At 51.9% G+C, this 19,357-nt stretch overlaps 1 protein-coding gene across 8 annotated transcripts in view; it reads right to left on the minus strand.

The window, feature by feature from the left end:
• EML2 (EMAP like 2) overlaps positions 1-17,947 on the minus strand; it is a 34,463-nt gene extending 16,516 nt beyond the window's left edge. For 2 of the 8 annotated variants that reach the window (XR_004052056.1, XM_030912937.1), the window contains exons 1-11: positions 17,253-17,947; positions 17,045-17,168; positions 16,768-16,872; positions 13,965-13,993; positions 13,623-13,752; positions 9,784-9,933; positions 8,227-8,296; positions 8,018-8,128; positions 5,003-5,098; positions 3,312-3,446; positions 1,474-1,573 (exon numbers count right to left, since the gene is read on the minus strand). Coding sequence is in view for 6 of the 8 variants with exons in the window: in XM_030912937.1 (XP_030768797.1) it covers positions 1,474-1,573; positions 3,312-3,446; positions 5,003-5,098; positions 8,018-8,128; positions 8,227-8,296; positions 9,784-9,933; positions 13,623-13,752; positions 13,965-13,993; positions 16,768-16,872; positions 17,045-17,168; positions 17,253-17,445 (1,243 nt within the window). In the remaining 2 variants the exon portion in view is untranslated. The other 6 variants (XR_004052055.1, XM_030912935.1, XM_030912936.1 and 3 more) reach the window with 5 other exon arrangements.
• Between the last annotated feature and the right edge of the window lie 1,410 nt (positions 17,948-19,357).

Consider the following 19,357-nt stretch of genomic DNA (forward strand, 5'->3'; position numbering starts at 1 on the left):
TGTGAGGTCAGGAAGGAGACGGAGATAGGAGAGGAAGAAACAATAATTCTCTTTAATTCCCATCCTTCAAGACTCAAATGTGGTTTCACTTCCTCCAGGTGAGCTGGGCTCTCTTTTTTATTTTTATTTTTTTATTTTTTGAGATGAAGTCTTGCCCTGTTGCCCAGGCTGGAGTGCAGTGCCAGTGTCTCAGCTCACTGCAACCTCTGCCTCCAGGGTTCAAGCGATTCTCCTACTTCAACCCCCCCGCCCCCGTGTAGCTAGGATTACAGGCACCCACCACCATGTCTGGCTAATTTTTTTTTTTTTTTAAGCAGAGTCTTGTTCTGTAACCCAGGCTGGAGTGCAGTGGTGCAATCTCAGCTCACTACAACCTCCACTTCCCAGGTCCAAGCAATTCTCATGCCTCAGCCTCCCAACTAGCTGGGATTACAGGCACATGCCACCACACCTGGGTAATTCTTTTGTATTTTTAGTAGAGACAGGGTTTCACCATGTTGGCCAGGCTGGTCTCGAACTCCTGACCTCAGATGATCCACCTGTCTTGGCCTCCCAAAATGCTGGGATTACAGGCATGAACCACTGCGCCCAGCATGTTATTATTATTTTTTTATTTTTTGTAGATATGGGGTCTCACTGTGTTGCCTAGGCTGGTCTAGAACTCCTGGGCTCAAGCAATCTTCCTGCCTCGGCCTCCCAAAGTACTAGCATTACAGGCATGAGCCACTCTCCTAGCCTCAATCCATTAGTTTATTAATAAAGTCATCCATTGGTTGGAACAAGCATTTCTTTACCCAACCATTGGCTAAGACAATGAAGTCATTTATTCATCCAATCATTGATTAACTTCTTGGAACAATCTGTTCTTCATAACACATTACTCCATTGGCTGAAACAACCATCCATTCCTTCACTCACTCATTCACTCATTCATTCATTGCTGTATAGATCCACTGCCTGAGACAAAACCTATTCACTAACATAGCCATTAGTGGTAACAACCCACTCATTTGTTCCTTTACCCAGTCACTCTCCCTTTAAGGAGGATGACACATTCATTTACTTATTCTTCCATCCATTTCCTAGGATCACACCTTCATTCATTCCTTCATTCACTCATTCATTGATCCACACTCTGGGACAAAGCACTTGTCCATGTATCCATTCATCTGCCCATCCGTCCTTCCTTCCATCCGCCCATCCATCCATTCATCATCTAACCACAACTGAACTAACCCATTCATTGATAATCTAGACTTGATCCCTAACAGGGGATTTCCAGAGGTCAAGGCGGAGGGGAGTCAATAAAGATTTCCTGGAGATGGGGATATTTGAGCTGAGCCTTGACGGGGGTGTTAGAATTGGACATCCGTTTACACTCATTCCACACAAGCAGCATTCCACGAAGGGAGGCAGAGCCAGGAGTGTTTAGGAAGACTGGATTGGGGACCAAACAAATAGGGTGACACTGACCTTTGCCCCAAACATAGAGGTTCCCCCCAGAGTCCCCCGTGACCACGTCGCCACCTTCCAAAAAGGTCACACACAGCACATACTTCGGTTTCTCATGTTTCTAAGGTGGGAGAGGAAAGGAAGGTTTCAGAGCGTCACTGAAGCAGGTAGCCTCCCAGAGGTCATCTGTCACCCAGGACCGTGGCCAGGGAATCCCCTGTATGCATTTGGGTGTAAGCCTCTGCGTGGAGCATCACTTCTCCCACCTGCCTCCATCCCGCCTGCAGTGCTCTGGTGGCCTAGAGGTTCTGACCACAACTGTCTCACTTTCCTACCCCTGGGCCCACTTCCTGCCCTCTCTCTGGTCCCCCTGACTCTTTCTTTTGAGACATAGTCTCACCTGTCATCCAGACTGGAATGCAGTGGTACATATCGGCTCACAGCAACCTCCACCTCCCGGGTTCAAATAATTCTCCTGCTTCAGCCTCCCAAGTAGCTGGGATTACAGGCCTGCACCATTACGGCCGGCTAATTTTGTTTTGTTTTTGTTTTTGTTTTTGAGATGGAGTCTCACTCTGTCGCCAGGCTGGAGTGCAGTGGCACAATCTCGGCTCACTGCAACCTCCGCCTCCTGGGTTCAAGCGATTCTCCTGCCATAGCCTCCCAAGTAGCTGGGATTACAGGCGCCCGCCACCACACCCGGCTAAATTTTGTACTTTTTTTTAGTAGAGACGGGGGTTTCACCATGTTGACTAGGCTGGTCTCGAACTCCTGACTTTGTGATCCACCTGCCTCCACCTCCCAAAGTGCTGGGATTACAGGCGTGAGTCACCGCGGCCGGCCTGGTCCCCCTGACTTCTCCACTCCTGTCGGCGCATCATTCGTCCTGTCTCTCCTCCTCCTTCCTCATCTTCAGTCTGTCTCTCTACGTCCTCTTCCCTGCCTCAGTCCTCCTTCTCAGTGTCTCTGTTTCATCCCCATGCCCAGTGTTCTCTGGGCTTCCCTTTGTGGGGTGGAAGCCCCATCTCTCACCAAAGGCAATGAGCCCTATAGGAGGAAGCCCCGTGTCTTCCCACCCTCTGCTTGCCACTCAATTTGTCTGCCTCAGCTTGTGGCTCCCTCAGCCAGCAGCCTCTGAGTTCCCTGATTATCCCTCATATTGACAACCGCAGCACCCCAGTTTTTTTTGTTTTTGTTTTTTTTTGGAGACAGGGTCTCGCTTTGTTACCCAGACTGGAGTGCGGTGGCACCATTATGGCTCATTGCAGTGTCAACCTCCCTGACTCAAGCAATCCTCCCACCTCAGCCTCCCAGGTAGCTGGGATTACAGGTGCGCACCACCATGCCGGTTAATTTTTGTATTTTTTGTAGATATGAGGTCTCACCATGTTTCCCAGTTTGGTCTTGAACTCCTGGGCTCAAGGGATCCTCCCACCTCAGCCTCCCAAAATGCTGGGATTACAGGCGAGAGCCACCTCGCCACAGTACCCATTTGTTGAGCATTTACTATCTGCTAGGAGCTGCTATACTCTTCATCCCTTTGAATTCTCACGACTTTTTTTTTTTTTTTTCTGAGACAGGGTCTCGTTCTATCACCCAGGCTGGAGTGATCACGGCTCACTGCAGCCGCAAACTCAGGTGATCCTTCCACCTCATGGTGCCCGGCCACCTCTTAAATCCAGAGTTAAGGCGGATCATCACCATGGTATGGAGAAAGAAACTGAGGCCCCAGCAGGCAACATCTCAGCGTCCCTGTAACCCCAAACCCCTGCCACCCTGTGGGGGATCTTACTACCTCCCTGCCTGTCCCTGACTACCTCTCTCAGGGCCAGCCTGTCCCCCAAATCCCTGGCACTCACCTCAAAGAGGCCTTGCCGCTTGCTCAAGCTGCCCCCCTCCAAGGTCCAGAAGTAGATGTGAGATTTCCCGCAGGTGATAAGCACAGTAGGGTCCGTGGGGTGGAAGGTGGCCACCAATACAGCCTCGTTGGAGCACTTTGGGGGTGGGGGAGATTCTGAATGAAGATCTCAAAGTCCCCAAGGCTACTATACCCGCCCCTCACAGGACTGCCCTATACAGCTGTTTGGGTTGTATGCTGCACACGTGAACTTTTCCTTTTTTTTTTTCGAGAAGGAGTCTTGCTCTGTCACCCAGACTGGAATGCAGTGGCATGATCTTGGCTCAATGCAACCTCCGCCTCCTGAGTTCAAGCAATTCTCCTGCCTCAGCCTCCCGAGTAGCTGGGATTATAGGCACGTGCCACCACACCCAACTAATTTTTGTATTCTTAGTAGAGATGGATTTCACCATGTTGGCCAGGCTGGTCTCGAACTCTTGACCTTGTGGTCCACCTGCCTCAGCCTCCCAAAGTGTTGTGATTACAGGTGTGAGCCACCGCGCCCGGCTTTTTTTTTTTTTTTTTTTTAGTAAATAAATAGAACAAAACCCAGGTTTCCTGCCCCCAGCCAGGATAAGTGTGCAACCCGAGGCAAGTATGTCTTCCCCTCACCATGCCTCATCCATAAAATAGGTCACCTTCCAGAGAGGCAAATCGAGACACCACAGGACTGCAGAGTCAGCAGCCACCTCAAACCCACCCTTCTGTTGGGCCTGGTCCACCGCACCGCATATCCCCACATCCTCACTAAGGCCCTACGCGGAAGATGCTACTCACCAAGGCCCTACGAGGAAGATGCTACCATTATCCCCATTTTATTTTATCTATTTATTTATTTTTTTTGAGACAGGATCTCACTCTGTTGCCCAGGCTGGAGTGTAATGGTGCAATCATGGCTCACTGCAGCCTCAAACTACCAGGTTCAAGCGATCCTTCCACCTTAGCCTCCCAAGTAGCTGGGACTACAGGTGCACGCCACATCCAGCTAATTTTTTTTTTAAGTGCCAGGGGTTTTTTTTGTTTTTTTGTTTTTTGTTTTTGAGACGGAGTTTAGCTCTTGTTGCCCAGGCTGGAGTGCAACGGTGAGATCTTGGCTCACCGCAACCTCCACCTCCGGGTTTAAGAGATTCTCCTGCCTCAGCCTCCCAAGTAGCTGGGATTACAGGCATGCGCCACCATGCCTGGCTAATTTTGTATTTTTAGTAGAGACAGGGTTTCTCCATGTTGGTCAGGCTGGTCTCGAACTCCCAACCTCAGGTGATCCGCATGCCTTGGCCTCCCAAAGTGCTGGGATTACAGGCATGAGCCACTGCACCTGGCCTTTTTTTTTTTTTTTTTTTTAAGTAGAGATAGGTCTCCTTATGTTGCCCAGGCTGATCTCAAACTTCTGAGCTGAAGCAATCCTCTCATGTCGGCCTCCCAAAGTGCTAGGATTACAGGTGCGAGTCACCTTGCCCAGCCTATTATCCCCATATTACAGATGAGGCCACCGAGGCTCTGAGATGGCAAGCAGCTTGCTCAAAGTCACGTAGCCAGCAAGGAGTAAAGCCAGGGCTTAAACACGGGTCTATCTGATTGCAGATTCCTAACCACTGAGATTGGGCAAGTCCCACAGTAGCACCCAGGGGGAGAGGATGAGAAAAGTCACCTCACCTTAACATCCACCACCTTGGTCTCCTTGGCCCAGTCCCACACCGAGAGCATGTGATCATTGGATTCGTCCACTGCGCACAGCAGGTTGCCCCCATTCTAAAGAGCAGGAGAGAGGAGGGGGACAGAGGCAAGGGGAGTCAGGACCCATCCTCCCCCCCATGCCTATCAAGGCATTCACCACACAGGCCTGTTTTAAAACCTTCAGGCTGGGCACAGTGGCTCATGCCTGTAATCATAGCACTTTGGGAGGTCTAGGTGTCTAGGTGGGAAGATCGCTTGAGCCCAGGAGTTTGAGGCCAGTCTGGGCAACATAGGGAGACCCTGTCTCTTAAATTAAAACAAATTTAAATATTAAAAAAAAAAAAAAAAAGCTGAGCATGGCGGCTCACGCCTATAATCCCAGCACTTTGGGAGGCCGAGGCAGGCGGATCACAAGGGCAGGAGATCAAGACCAGCCTGGCCAACATAGTAAAACCCCGTCTGTACTAAAAATACAAAAAATTAGCCAGGCGTGGTGGCAGGTGCCTGTAATCCCAGCTACTCAGGAGGCTGAGGCAGGAGAATCGCTTGAGCTGGGAAGCAGAGGATGCAGTGAGCCAAGATCATGCCATTGCACTCCAGCCTGGGCGACAGTGAGAGACTCAGTCTCAAAAAAAAAAAAAAAAGACCTTCAAAGGCCCTGCCATTTCGCAGGAAACACATTAAAATACACCCTCCATTAGAAGCTGTGAAGACATCTGAAATGGTTTTCATACTATGCCTTGAAATGACTCATCCCTAAGAAACTCATCTCATTTGCCTTCAGCTATTGTTTCTCTGCAGCCAGCACCCCTAGCCAGGAATTCTTGCTGACATCATTTCATTTGCGTTTACATATATATAGAATGACTGATGTAGGTGAAATTCAGCAATTAACCAAGTTGGTATTATGTTGGGTTTTTGATTTTAATTTTATTTTTGTTTGTTTTTTGTTTGAGACTGAGTCTCACTCTATTGCCCAGGCTGGAGTGCAGTTGCACGATCTTGGTTCACTGCAAGCTCCACCTCCCTGGTTCAAGTGATTCTCCTGTCTCAGCCTCTCAAGTAGTTGGCATATGCCACCTCATGCCCCGCTAATTTTTGTATTTTTAGTGGAGACAGGGTTTCACCATGTTGGTCAGGCTGGTCTTGAACTCTTAACCTCTGGTGATACACCCACTTCCACCTCCCAAAGTGCTGGGATTACAGTCATGAGCCACCTCGCCCGGCCAGTGTTGGGTTTTTATTTTTTTATTTTTATTTTTTATTTTTTTATTTTTTTGAGGCGGAGTCTCGCTCTGTCGCCCAGGCTGGAGTGCAGTGGCCGGATCTCAGCTCACTGCAAGCTCCGCCTCCCGGGTTCACGCCATTCTCCTGCCTCAGCCTCCCAAGTAGCTGGGACTACAGGCGCTCGCCACCTTGCCCGGCTAGTTTTTGTATTTTTAGTAGAGACGGGGTTTCACCGTGTTAGCCAGGATGGTCTCGATCTCCTGACCTCGTGATCCGCCCGTCTCGGCCTCCCAAAGTGCTGGGATTACAGGCTTGAGCCACCGCGCCCGGCCAAGTGTTGGGTTTTTATACCCTTCATTAAATACAGGTTAATTTTGATTTGGCAAGGTTTTATTTTCCCCACACCTTTGGTAACAATATAGCTTACCCCCACCCCAAGCTCTTAAACATTTCTTTAGGCCTCAGAAAACCCGTGAGGCTCCAATCCAGTGCTTCTTAAGTTATCTGTGCAGGAGACTGGCTATTTTTTACTCCCTAATCCATTGAAGACCAATATTTTAATCAAAAATGATACAAATGTAAAACATGATTTATATATATATACATATATATTTTTAGATAGAGTCTCACTCTGTCCCCCAGGCGGGAGTGCAGTGGTGGGATCTGAGCTCACTGCAACCTCTGCCTCCCAGGTTCAAGTGATTCTCCTGCCTCTGCTTCCTGAGTAGCTGGGATTACAGATGCCCATCACACATAAAAATTTTTGTGTATTTTTAGTAGAGATGGAGCTTCACCATGTTGACCAGGCTGGTCTTGAACTCCTGACCTCAAATGATCCACCGACCTCAAATGATCCACCCATCTTGGCCTGCCAAAGCGCTGGGATTACAGGCATGAACCGCATCTGACCAATTTTTATTCATTTTTTACTTTTTAAAGTCAGGGTCCTGCCATATTGCCCAGGTTGGAGTGTAGTGGTGTGATCACAGTTCACTGCAGCCTGGGCTCATTCAATCCTCCCACCTCAGCCTCCCAAGTAGCTGGGAGTACAGGCCCACACTAGTACACCCAGCTAATTAGAATTTTTTTTTTTTTTTTAAAGATGGAGTCTCGCGCTGTCGCCCAGGCTGGAGTTCAGTGGCGTGATGTCGGCTCACTGCAACCTCCCTCTCCCGGGTTCAAGCGGTTCTCCTGCCTCAGCCTCCCGAGTAGCTGGGACTACAGGCGCCCGCCACCACATCAGGCTAATTTTTGTATTTTTTTGGTAGAGACGGGTTTCACTGTGTTGGCTAGGCTGGTCTCAAACTCCTGACTTCAAATGATCCTCCCACCTCAGCCTCCCAAAGTGCTGGGATTACAGGCATAAGCCACCATGCCCAGCCAAAATACAATTTTTTTAAAAAAAGCCCACAATCACACACTTGGATGTTGTGCTGCTGTCAAATTGCTCTCCAAATTCCTAAAGGCTTACTCTCGCTTTCTGTACTTATCTCTGCCCGGACATGCCAAAACCCGCCTGCACATGGGCAAGGAGCAGCTGGGCCCTAGGTACTGGGTTTAAAAATGCCTGAGAGAGCTGGCCAGGCGCGGTAACTCACCCGCCCCTTGGCATGAGGCCACGCCCTCATTGTGACGTCACAGAGGCGGGCCACGCCTCCAGCAGAATTCCTAGCTCTCAACCCAAGTGACGGGTGAAACGTTGCGGTGCGGGCACTTGCCCTCCTTTTGGGGGTGAGGGGGCGGGGTTAGGGTGGGCGAAGGACTTACAGATTTGGAGAAGCCCACACAGCACACGGCTCTGTCAAACACCCCCAAGCCCAGCACGTGTAAGGTGGAGAGGGAAACTGAGTCCCAGATGCGCACGTGGGGTGGCAGCGGCTGCAGGGAAGAGAGGCTTGTTACCTTGAGGGGGCCAGCTGCCTGTCCCCCACAACTGCGTCCTGCACTCTTTTCTGCTTTCCCCTCCCTTCCATTACCTTCCCTTCCTTAGTGGTGCCCGCCACCTGTCCCGTGGCGATGGTGACCATATCCGGGTGGATGGCCAAGCTGCAGAAAGGGACAGACAGACCAAGGCTCAGTGGGAAAGAGGAGGCTCCCAGCTACCCAGGACATTCATTCCACAAATTGACTGGTTCAGTTTAGTCAATAAACATCTATTTAGTCCATTAATAGCCGTAAGCGGATGCCCTCCGGGTACGCTGGCTCAGAAGCAAGACTCAGGCCTGGGGTCTCTAACTCAACTGCCAGCAGGACGCAGGTCTGTACTTCAAATAGCGGCCAGGAGAGCACACTGATTTAAGGGGGCTTACACCACCCTGCTCCAACCACCAGGAATTGTCTGGAATGCCTATTCAGTTTGTTGTTGTTTTTGTTTTTTAAGAGACGGAGTCTCCCAGCACTTTGGGAGGCCAAGGCGGGCGGATTACCTGAGGTCAGGACTTCGAGATCTGCCTGGCCAACATGGGGAAACCCTGTCTCTACTAAAAGTACAAAAATTAGCTCGGCGTGGTGGCGGGCATCTGTAGTTCCAGCTACTCAGGAGGCTGAGGCAGGAGAATCGCTTGAACCGAGAAGGCGGAGGTTGCAGTGAGTGGAGATAGTGCCACTAGACTCCAGCCTGGGAGACGGAGTGAGACTAGTTCTCAAAAAAATAAAAAATAAAAAAATAAAAGATGGAGTCTCGCTCTGTCCCCCAGGCTAGAGTGCAGTGGCAGGATCATAAGCTGACTGCAGCCTCCAACTCCTGGGCTTCAGCGATCCTTCCGCCTTGGCCTCCCAAAGTGCTGGTTTTACAGGTGTGAGCCACCTCGCTGCCCAGATTTTCTTTTCTTTTTCTTTTTTTTTTTTTCATACAGAGTCTCGCTCTGTCACCCAGACTGGAGTGCAGTGGCCGGATCTCAGCTCACTGCAAGCTCCGCCTCCTGGGTTTCTGCCATTCTCCTGCCTCAGCCTCTGGAGTAGCTGGGACTACAGGCGCCCGCCACCACCTCCGGCTAGTTTTTTGTAATTTTTTTAGTAGAGACGGGGTTTCACCATGTTAGCCAGGATGGTCTCCATCTCCTGACCTAGTGATCCACCCGTCTTGGCCTCCCAAAGTGCTGGGATTACAGGCTTGAGCCACTGTACCCGGCCCCAGATTTTCAAAAGAAGGGAAAGATCCAGGAATTGAGTGAATTCACTGTCTGAATTTTTTCTGAGACAAGGCTGGCTCTTTCACCCAGGCTGGAGTGCAAGCAAACCTCCTGAGTTCAAGCAATCCTCTCGCTTCAGCCTCCCGAGTAGCTGGGACCACAGGGGCTCACCACCACACCCAACTAAAACATCTGAAATATTGAAATATTGATATTCAATCCATTTTGCCACTGAATTCAGCCTGAGGGCAGCTGGTGGCTTTGGAGGGCAGCTGGGAGCCAAGTCTTGGCCTCGCCCCAAACCCCACAGGGCAGCAATGTGAAAAGAGGCCTAGAGGGGCAGGGGCTGGAGCTCCACCTCCGGCCACAGCCCCCTCCCGTCCCCTCCCTCCCACATCTCACCATTTGATGTCATCGTTGTGTCCCAGGTAGTGTCGCTGCCTCTGCTCCTCCACGCTGTATAGCACAGCCACGGAGGCCACAAAGTACACTATCTCCCCGGTGGGCAGCAAATAAAGGTTGGCCCGGCAGTCTCGGCCACGGTAGCCATAGCTGGAGCCACCCAGGGGCCGGTTAAGGAATGTGTCTTTTTGTTGTTGTTTGTTTTCTGTTTATTTATTTATTTTTTCTTTTGTTTTGAAAAGTGGCACAGTCTCAGCTCATTGCAACCTCCGACTCCCTGGTTCAAGCGATTCTCCTGCCTCAGCCTCCTGAGTATCTGGGATTACAGACACACGCCACCAAGCCCAGCTAATTTTTATATTTTTAGTAGAGACGGGATTTCCCCATGTTGGCCAGGATGGTTTTGATCTCCTGACCTCATGATGCACCCGCCTCGGCCTCCCAAAGTTCTGGGATTACAGGTGTGCACCACCACACCCGGCCTGTTTTGATTATTTAAGATGGAGTCTGTCGCCCAGGCTGGAGTGCAGTGGCATAATCCCAGCTCACTGCAACCTCCGCCTCCCGGGTTCAAGCAATTTTCCTGTCTCAGCCTCCCAAGTAGCTGGGACTACAGGCACATGCCACCATGCCAGGCTAATTTTTATATTTTTAATAGAGATGGAGTTTCACCATATTGGTCAGGGTGGTCTCCAACTCCTGACCTCAGGTGATCCACCCATCTTGGTTTCCCAAAGTGCTGGGATTAGAGGCATGAGCCACTGGCGCCCAGCCAAGGAATGTATTTTGCATCACACACACTGGCTGAGGACCAGACTCAACAAGCTCATTGGAATGAGGTTTTTCTGTTTCCACTCTCACCCCTGTAGTGGGCTGATGGTTCCCTCCCACTCCAAAAAAAACATGTCTGTTTCCTTTGTTTTTTGTTTTTTTTTGATATGGAGTTTCGCTCTTGTTGCCCAGCCTGGAGTGCAATGGCGTGATCTCGGCTCATGGCAACCTCCGCCTCCTGGGTTCAAGAGATTCTCCTGCCTCAGCCTCCCAAGTAGCTGGGATTACAGGTATGCGCCACCATGCCCGCCTAATTTTGTATTTTTAGTAGAGACAGGATTTCTCCATATTGGTCAGGCTGGTCTTAAACTCCCGACCTCAGGTGATCCGCCCGCCTTGGCCTCCCAAAGTGCTGGGATTCTAGGTGTAAGCTACTGAGCCCAGCCTATGTCTGTTTCTTAATCCCCTCAACTTGCAAATGTGACCTTACAAGGAAAATGGGTCTTTGCAGATATAATTATAGATCTCAAGATGAGATCATCCTGGATTATCAGAGTGACCCCTAAATCCGATCACAAGTGTCCTTATAAACAACAGAAGAGGCAACCTCAATCTCCTGGGCTTAAGTGATCCTCCTGCTTCCGCTTCCCAAATAGCTGAGACTACAGGCATGCACCACCATGCCCAGCTAATTTTTTATATATTTTTTGTAAAGATGCAGTCTCGCCATGTTGCCCAGGCTGGTCTCAAACTCCTGGGCTCAAGCAATCCACTCGTCTTGGCCTCCTAAAGTGCTGGGATTATAGGCATGAGCCACTGCACCCAGCCTGCCTGGCTAATTTTTTTTTTTTTTTTTTTTTTTTTTTTTTTGTTGAGACGGAGTCTCGCTCTGTCGCCCAGGCTGGAGTGCAGTGGCCGGATCTCAGCTCACTGCAAGCTCCGCCTCCCGGGTTTACACCATTCTCTTGCCTCAGCCTCCCGAGTAGCTGGGACTACAGGCGCCCGCCACCTCGCCCGGCTAGTTTTTTGTATTTTTAGTAGAGACGGGGTTTCACCATGTTAGCCAGGATGGTCTCGATCTCCTGACCTCATGATCCGCCCGTCTCGGCCTCCCAAAGTGCTGGGATTACAGGCTTGAGCCACCGCGCCCGGCCTTGCCTGGCTAATTTTTTAAAAAATTTTTGTAGAGATGGGATCTCGCTTTGCTACCCAGGCTGATAGTTATCTGGTTTGTTAACTGCTCATATTCCCCGATAAGACTGTGAGTTCCATGGTGGCTGAGATTGGGCTGTTCTTTTCATTTCTGTATCTCCTCCTCCAGGAAGCTCTCCATAACCCCAGGCTGGGTCAGCCCCATCCCTGTGGATTCCCCATCCCAGCCTTGCACACTCTGGTTTGTCACTCTCAACGAGTCTGTTCCCATGCTAGACTGTATGCCCCAGGAGGGCAGGTGGATGCTGTCATGGTCAGCACTGGGTCCCCAGCCCTATGTTGCAGATGTTCAGAAAATATCTGAATGGGCCAAGCACGGTGGCTCACGCCTGTAATCTCAGCACTTTGGGAGGCCGAGGCAGGTGGATCACTTGAGGTCAGGAGTCCGAGACCAGCCTGGCCAACATGGTGAAACCCTGTCTTGACTAAAAAAAAACACACAAAAAATTAGCGAGGCATGGTGGCGCATGCCACCCAGCTACTCGGGTGGCTGAGGCAGGAGAATGGCTTGAACCCAGGGGGTGGAGATTGTAGTGAGCCAAGATCGTGCCACTGCACTCCAGCCTGGGTGTCTCAAAAACAAGAAAATATCTGAATGATTGTCAGTATACATATATCCTGACCCAGTGGAAACTGCTGTGCCCTGCAGTCACTGCAGAGGGGAGCAATCTGAGGTCCACGCTTTTGCAGTCTCAGCCACCTCTCATCAGATGCTTATCAAGCCCCACTGGCAGGACATTCGGGACAGATTCCAGGGGATGTTTCCAGCTGCCTCGAGAAAGCTCTGGGCTCCCAGAAGGCCAGGCCATTTCACCAACCACCCTGTCTCCTCCAAAGAGTAAACCAAGGCTCAGAGAGAAGCAGACACGGACCGGATTCCTGGGGTGTGGACTCCAAGCTCGATAGGCTTTTAGGAAAAAGTTTGAGTCCCAGAATCAGGATTCTTGTCCCTATCTATAATCTCAGTTTCCGTATCTGGAAAGGGGGTATAATAATTTCCAAACTGTAGGCCTCGGAGAGCTCTCGGAGGCCACTAGTTGTAAAAAAACAAATTCATACCTGGAATAACTTAGAACAGTGTCTGTCACATACTAAGTGCTTGAGTTATTATTATTTTGAATTTTTTGTTTTGTTTTGTTTTTGAGACAGGGTCTCACTCTGTTGTCCAGGCTGGAGTGCAATGGTACAATCATGGCTCACTGCAACCTCGACCTCCCAGGCTCAAGTGATCCTCCCACCTCAGCCTCCAGAGTAGCTGGGAATCACAGGAGCATGCCACCATGTCTGGCTATTTTTTTTTTTGAGACGGAGTTTTGCTCTTGTGGCCCAGGCCGGAGAGCAATGGGGCAATCTCGGCTCACTGCAACCTCTACCTCCTGGGTTCAAGCGATTCTCCTATCTCAGTCTCCCAAGTAGCTGGGTTTACAGGCACATGCAACCACGCTCAGCTAATTTTTGTATTTTTAATAGAGACGGGATTTCATCATATTGGTCAGGCTGGTCTCAAACTCTTGACCTCAGGTGATCCTCCTGCCTCAGCCATGAAATTCATTTTTCAGAGAAGGCAATTAACACACAGAGTCAAGGCGACTTTTCCCGGGTCACACAGCCAGGCTCCCAGCCATTCCCAACTCATTGTTGCTCAAATGCACCATTCCCACTCTGGTCACACAGCCCTTGAACGTGCTGTACCTTTTTTTGTGTGTTGCCCAGGCGGGTCTCAAATTCCTGGCCTCAAACGATCCTTCCATCTCAGCCTCCCAAAGTGCTGGGATTACAGGCCTGAGCTGCCTTGACCGCCTTTCTATTTCCTCTTGAAGAGATGGGAGCACTCAGGGGTTTCCAGAAAAGGATACACCCAGTCCAGCTTGAGCCGGCAAGAAGGCAGCTCCGAGCGTGTGTCCAGGCTGTAGGTGGGTGCCAGCTCATCTGGGATCAGCATGGGCACAGGGCGGCCCCTCAGGAACATTTTCACGGAGCCATCCTCTGCCAGGACACCCCCAGAGGTCAGGCACTGACACCAGCCCCATCCCTATTCCCTCTCCTCTTCCAGCTTTTTTTTTTTTTTTTTTTTTAAAGGCAAGGAAACTGAGGCCAGAAAGGCAAAGACCCAGTAGCCAGGATTCCTGACCTCTGGCTCCAGCTTGTCACCCCAGCAAGCAAGCTTCCACCAAGCCCTTCCCCATCTCCCCACTCACCCACACTGAAGATAACTTCTTTGGTTTTGCTGTCAGGAAAGGACAAAGAAAAACAAAAGGTCTTAGCAGTCAGGTCAGAAAAGGGGAGAAACCATTCCTCCTCCCCACCGCTCCCCGGAGGTCTCCGATGAAAACGGGGCCGAGTAAGGGGCAGAGCGCTGCCTCTCTGCAGGCCGTGTGCTTTGCTCGGTTGATCTTGCAGAGCCTAAGACACAGGCCCAGAGAGGCAGTGATCGCCAAAGATCACACAGCACGAAGTGGCAGGGACGCGATCCTGAAAGAACGGAGTCACCAAGGACCCTTCCCTCCTAATCAGCACGGTGCTCCCAACGCCCCCCACCCGCAGTCCCCCAGCACCCCAAACGTCAAGCAGCGGGAGAAACCTGGAGAGTTTAAGGGAAGGGGCGTGTCCCCACGCCGGCCTGGGCCCCAGGGGATGGGGAAGACCTGAGATCTAAGCCCCTGGAGCGCGGAGAGGAGATGGGGGGTCGTCTGCAAAAGGGTCTCACCCAGCTCCAAAGCTACTCATGGCGGCGGCTGGCGGAGCTTCAGGGCCGGGGGTGGAGCCGGGACCGGCTCTGCCGCTTCCGGCCCTGGGAGGTGCCCGGACTGCCGCGCCCCTGCCCCGCCCTCCACGGCCGCCCCTGGAGCCGGAGGGTCCCACCGGGTCACACATCCCGGGCTGTGGACTCCCGATCCCAGGTTCTTTCAGGGTGGGTGGGGGAGACTGGTTGAGAAGATGGACTCGGGAGCGCGCCTGCTTGAGTTAAAACCCCCGTTCTGCTAATTCCTAGCAGTGTACACAGGTCGTCCAACCTCTGCCTCGGTTTCCTCATTTTAAAAATGGGGATAATAAGAGTACCCGGCCGGGCGCGGTGGCTCACGCCTGTAATCCCAGCACTTTGGGAGGCCGAGGCGGGCGGATCACCTGAGGTCAGGAGTTCAAGACCAGCCTGGCCAACGTGGTGAAACCCCATCTCTACTAAAAATACAAAACTTAGCAGGGCGTGGTGGCTGGCGCCTGTAATCCCAGCTATTTGGGAGGCTGAAGCAGGAAAATCATTCGAACTAGGGAGGCGGAGGTTACAGTGAGCTAAGATTGTGCCATTGTGCTCCAGCTGGGCAACAAGAGCAAGACTCTGTCTCTAAATAAATAAATAAATAAATAAATAAATAAGAGAACCCACACCTCCAGGGGATAGTTGAGAGGATGAAATTGGTTAATTATTGAGAAGTGCCTGGCGTATACATAACGCTGTATTTGTGTTTGCTATATTTGAGCAGAGTTGAAATGTGCAGCTTTTGACCTTGGTCTTGCCCTTGCGTGGCCTCCTAGCTCTGACCACGCCCACTACACCATAACTCCAGCTTTAGGGTGATTTTTGTTTCGTTTTGTTTTTGATACAGGGTGTTGCTCTGTCGACCAGGCTGGAGTACAATGGCGTGATCATGGCTCACTGAAACCTTGAATTTCCTAGGCTCAAGTGATCTTCCTGCCACAGCCTCCCAAGTAACTGGGTCGACAAGCGCGGGTCAACACGTACGGCTATTTTTTTCTCTCTCTCTCTCTTTTTTTTTTTTTTGTTTTGTTTCTTTTTTATTTGTTTGTTTTAACGGAGTCTCGCTCTGTTGCCAGGCTGGAGTGCAGTGGCGCGATCTCGGCTCACTGCAGCCTCCGCCTCCCGGGTTGAAGTGATTCTCCTGCCTCAGCCTCCCGAGTAACTGGGACCACAGGCACGCACCACCACGCCCAGCTAATTTTTGTATTTTTAATAGAAAGGGGGTTTCACCATGTTGGCCAGGATGGAGATCTTGTGAAACACCCGCCTAGGCCTCCCAAAGTGCTGGTATTACATGCATGAGCCACCACGCCAGGCCTAATTTATTTTCATTTTTAGTAAAGACGAGGGCTCGCTATGTTGCCTAGCCTGGTCTCGAACTCTTGAGCTCAAACGATGATCCCGCCTCCGCCTCCCAAACTGCTAGAATTATAACCTCAGGTTTTTACTCGGTCCAGATCTTCAGTATAGCCCTGCCTCTGGAGTTGACCACGCCTGTCATTCTGATCTCAACCACCTCCTCCCTTCTAACCCTGTTCCTGAGTTGACTCAGTCGTTTGAGAATTGACTGCTACCTCCCCGCAAAGCTCCTTCTCCGGCCCGCCAGGCATTCTGATTAAGTCCATTTTCATGTATTCCTTAGTTGAGTACCTTCAAGGCCTCCAAGTTGGCTCCACCTCTTGGCATTTGGCCACGCCCCTACGGCCCCGCCTAACCTTTAAACCACGCCCTTTTCCACCAGGCAGTGCCCCCTGATTTTGATGTCAAGGCTTCCGGAATCTGGCATGCCTCCACCTGGTCTCAGCCTCTGTTACCCCGTACCCCAGGTTTTAATTTCGCCCAGGCGAACACTCTGGTCGCACCTTTAAATTCCTCAGACTTCCTCTTTCCTTGCAGAAACTCAGTGGCTGCTCCCTTGACTTCATCCCTGAAACTTCTCTCCTTTACTTTAATAACCACGTCCATAAGCCAAGCTCCTCCCTGACTTCCTCGCCCTGTAGACCTGACTGCCCAGCTCCTAAAAACTCTGGCCACGCCCCTCAAATATTGACTCCGCCCTCCCAGACCTTCCTCTGTTACGGTGCCACCTCAAGATTGGTCCTTCCGAGGCTCTGGCACTGTCCCCGCATTTGAACCAGCTGGCCCCACTCTAGGTTACGACCTTGTGGCCTGGGGCATGACTACATTTCTCGACCACTTCCTCCCTATCTCTTTCTGCTGCTTGACGCCGCCCCAGTCCTTACCCTTCCTTTTTGGCGCTACAGTTGCTGCTGGAGGATGTGGTCCGGCTGCGGGGGTCTTCGCGGCGCACCGAGGCCAGGCGCTCTGGTGACAAGTAGCGGCGGACACTGCTAAAAGAGAGCACACAGTTGGGGGCAGAGCCTTCGAGGCCAGCAGGCAAGTTCAATGAGCGGGCGAGATCCTCCCTGCACCTTCTGCTGCTGGAGCTCAGGCAAACAAACCACCTCTGTCTCCCACGAGGTCTTGGAAGAGGCTGGGGGTCCCGGCCTTGTGCCTTACCTGCGCCCGGAGGTCGCCTCCTTCTTGGGAGAGGATGGGGACGTGGCATAGCCACCCACGCGCCGCGGGGGTCCCGAGCCATTAAGGGGCGTCCTGGTGGGAAGGCCTTTCAAGAGCTGACACACTGGAGGGATGGGGACAGAAGAGGGTGAGTATGAGGACCAGGCCCCGTCCTCCCCATCCCACCCCTCCAGTCTAACCCGGATACCCGAGGCAGTGGTGCCTAAGCGCGGAGGCGCCCGGCCCTTGGGGGTGCCCCGCGCGCGGAGCGCAGCTCCCTGTTCTTCGCACGCCCGCAGGCGACGCAGAGCATCCGCCAGCGCCGCCTTTAGGACCGCCAGCTCGTCTTCCTGTAACTGCAGCCGCTGCTCCAGCGCCGACACGCGGTCGTCCACTTCCATACCGCTCGTGCCAGACAAATTGTCATCTGGAAGACGGGGGAGTGTCGGCTGCAGGGCCACCCAGGAGCTCCAGTACCCAACCGGTCCCTCCCGCCTTCCTGGGTCTAAGCGAGGGGGCCAGCCACGCCCCTTTCCTGTCCCGCTACCTGGGGCTGGGACACTTGGAGATGGGCCAAGGAAGAGGACTCTGAAGGGGGAAGGAAATCCCCACCGCTCTCCAACCCATCCCCACACTCCTCTCTGCTGCAGCGCGCTGGCCCTGTGACCTTGGGGAAGTCCCTTCCCTCTTATTTTCTAAGGTTCTGTGAACCCAGGAACCTCTCGCTCTGGCTTTAAGATTCTATGACTAAGACGTGGCCAGGCGCGGTGGCTCACGCATGTAACCCTAGCACTTTGGGAGGCCGAGGCGGGCGGATCACGAGGTCAGGAGATCGAGACCATCCTGGCCGACACGGTGAAACCCCGTCTCTACTAAAATACAAAAAGAAAAAGAAAAACAAAAAAAATTAGCCGGGCGTGGTGGCGTGTGCCTGTAGGCCCAGCTACTCTGGAGGCTGAGACAGGGAAATCACTTGAACCCGGAGGGTCAGAGGTTGCCATGAGTCAAGATCATGCCACTGCACTCGTACTCCAGCTTGGCGACAGAGCGAGACTCCGTCTCAAAAAAAAAAAAAAAAAAAAGATTCTATGACTAAGACTTTTAAGTATCTATGAGTGATAAGAGCATTTGCAAAATGACACACTAACCTACTCCTAATGACACTAAAGTTCTAGAATTGATCCCCAACATCCTCCGACGAAGTTGCTGTTATGAATACCAACGTCTCTTCACTGTCTCTAAGACTCTCCCAGTCAAAATGTCATGCCTAGCCTCCCCATGTCCCCTCCTCTCCTCACCCTGGGGTTCGACCCTAGAGCCAGCTGCAAGGACAGAGCTTCGGCGGCCCCTGGCGGCGGACTTGGGGGTTGCAGGCAGCGCATCACAGACCCAGAAGACCCAAGGGAGAATGCAGACGGGGATCACACCTAAACTCTTCCCCAGCAGGCATTCCTCTTTTCTGTTCTCCTTCTTTATTTCGCCTCTACCCCGCGCCCCAGAGTTGGCTCTCCAGCCTATGGATGCAACCAAAATGACTCCCCGAGTGGCCCCCCCAACCCCGCTCATTTTCCCAAAGTGGGAGGGGCGGAGACCCAAGGGGTCCCTCTCCCCCTTTTCCCCCAGAATACTCATACCCAGACTCATTGCTGACCACAACCAAGGAAGCCCTGGTTCCCAGCCTGGTGGAAGTAAAGGTGGTAGCTTAGACAGGGACAGGGCGTGGAGCTCGCACCTGCCATCCCGCGTCCATAGGCCGCCCAACTGGCCCTCTGGGCTCCGCAGTGCAGCCGCCGCTCCTCCCTCCTTCCCCCCGTAGCCCAATCGCCTGCCGAGGCTTGTCCGCCCTGCCCCCAACTCAGCGCCTCCCAGGTCCGGTGCCTGGACCTGCAGAGGGAGGTAGGAGCCTCCTGAGGTCAGAAGGAGTGAGCCGTCAGCACTTAGAACTCATAACAGTGGGAAACCTCTAGGGGTCTTGTTGGCATCAAGTTTTGCAAACGGGAAACTAAGGAAGGAGGCTAGCAGGTGTGTGCAGAGACACGCCAAAGATCACCCAGCCAGTAAGTGGGGGCGGGGGACCCAATCACCTCCTTTGCTCAGCCTGGGCCTACCTACCATTAATAATACGACCAGAAAAAAATGGCATCTGATACCGTGAGCTTACATGTGCCAGGCGCTGCTCACACAAAACACTTAGCACGTTCCTGGCTCATGTTGATGCTCGATAAATCCAGAATAGGATTAACTATTTTTATGATACCTAATGCTTTTGGCAACTCTAGTAGTCGTAGTGGCATAATCCATTTTAGGAGGAGA

This window comes from Rhinopithecus roxellana, chromosome 12 (genome assembly GCF_007565055.1).
Source record: "Rhinopithecus roxellana isolate Shanxi Qingling chromosome 12, ASM756505v1, whole genome shotgun sequence".
Classification (NCBI taxonomy): Eukaryota; Metazoa; Chordata; class Mammalia; order Primates; family Cercopithecidae; genus Rhinopithecus; species Rhinopithecus roxellana.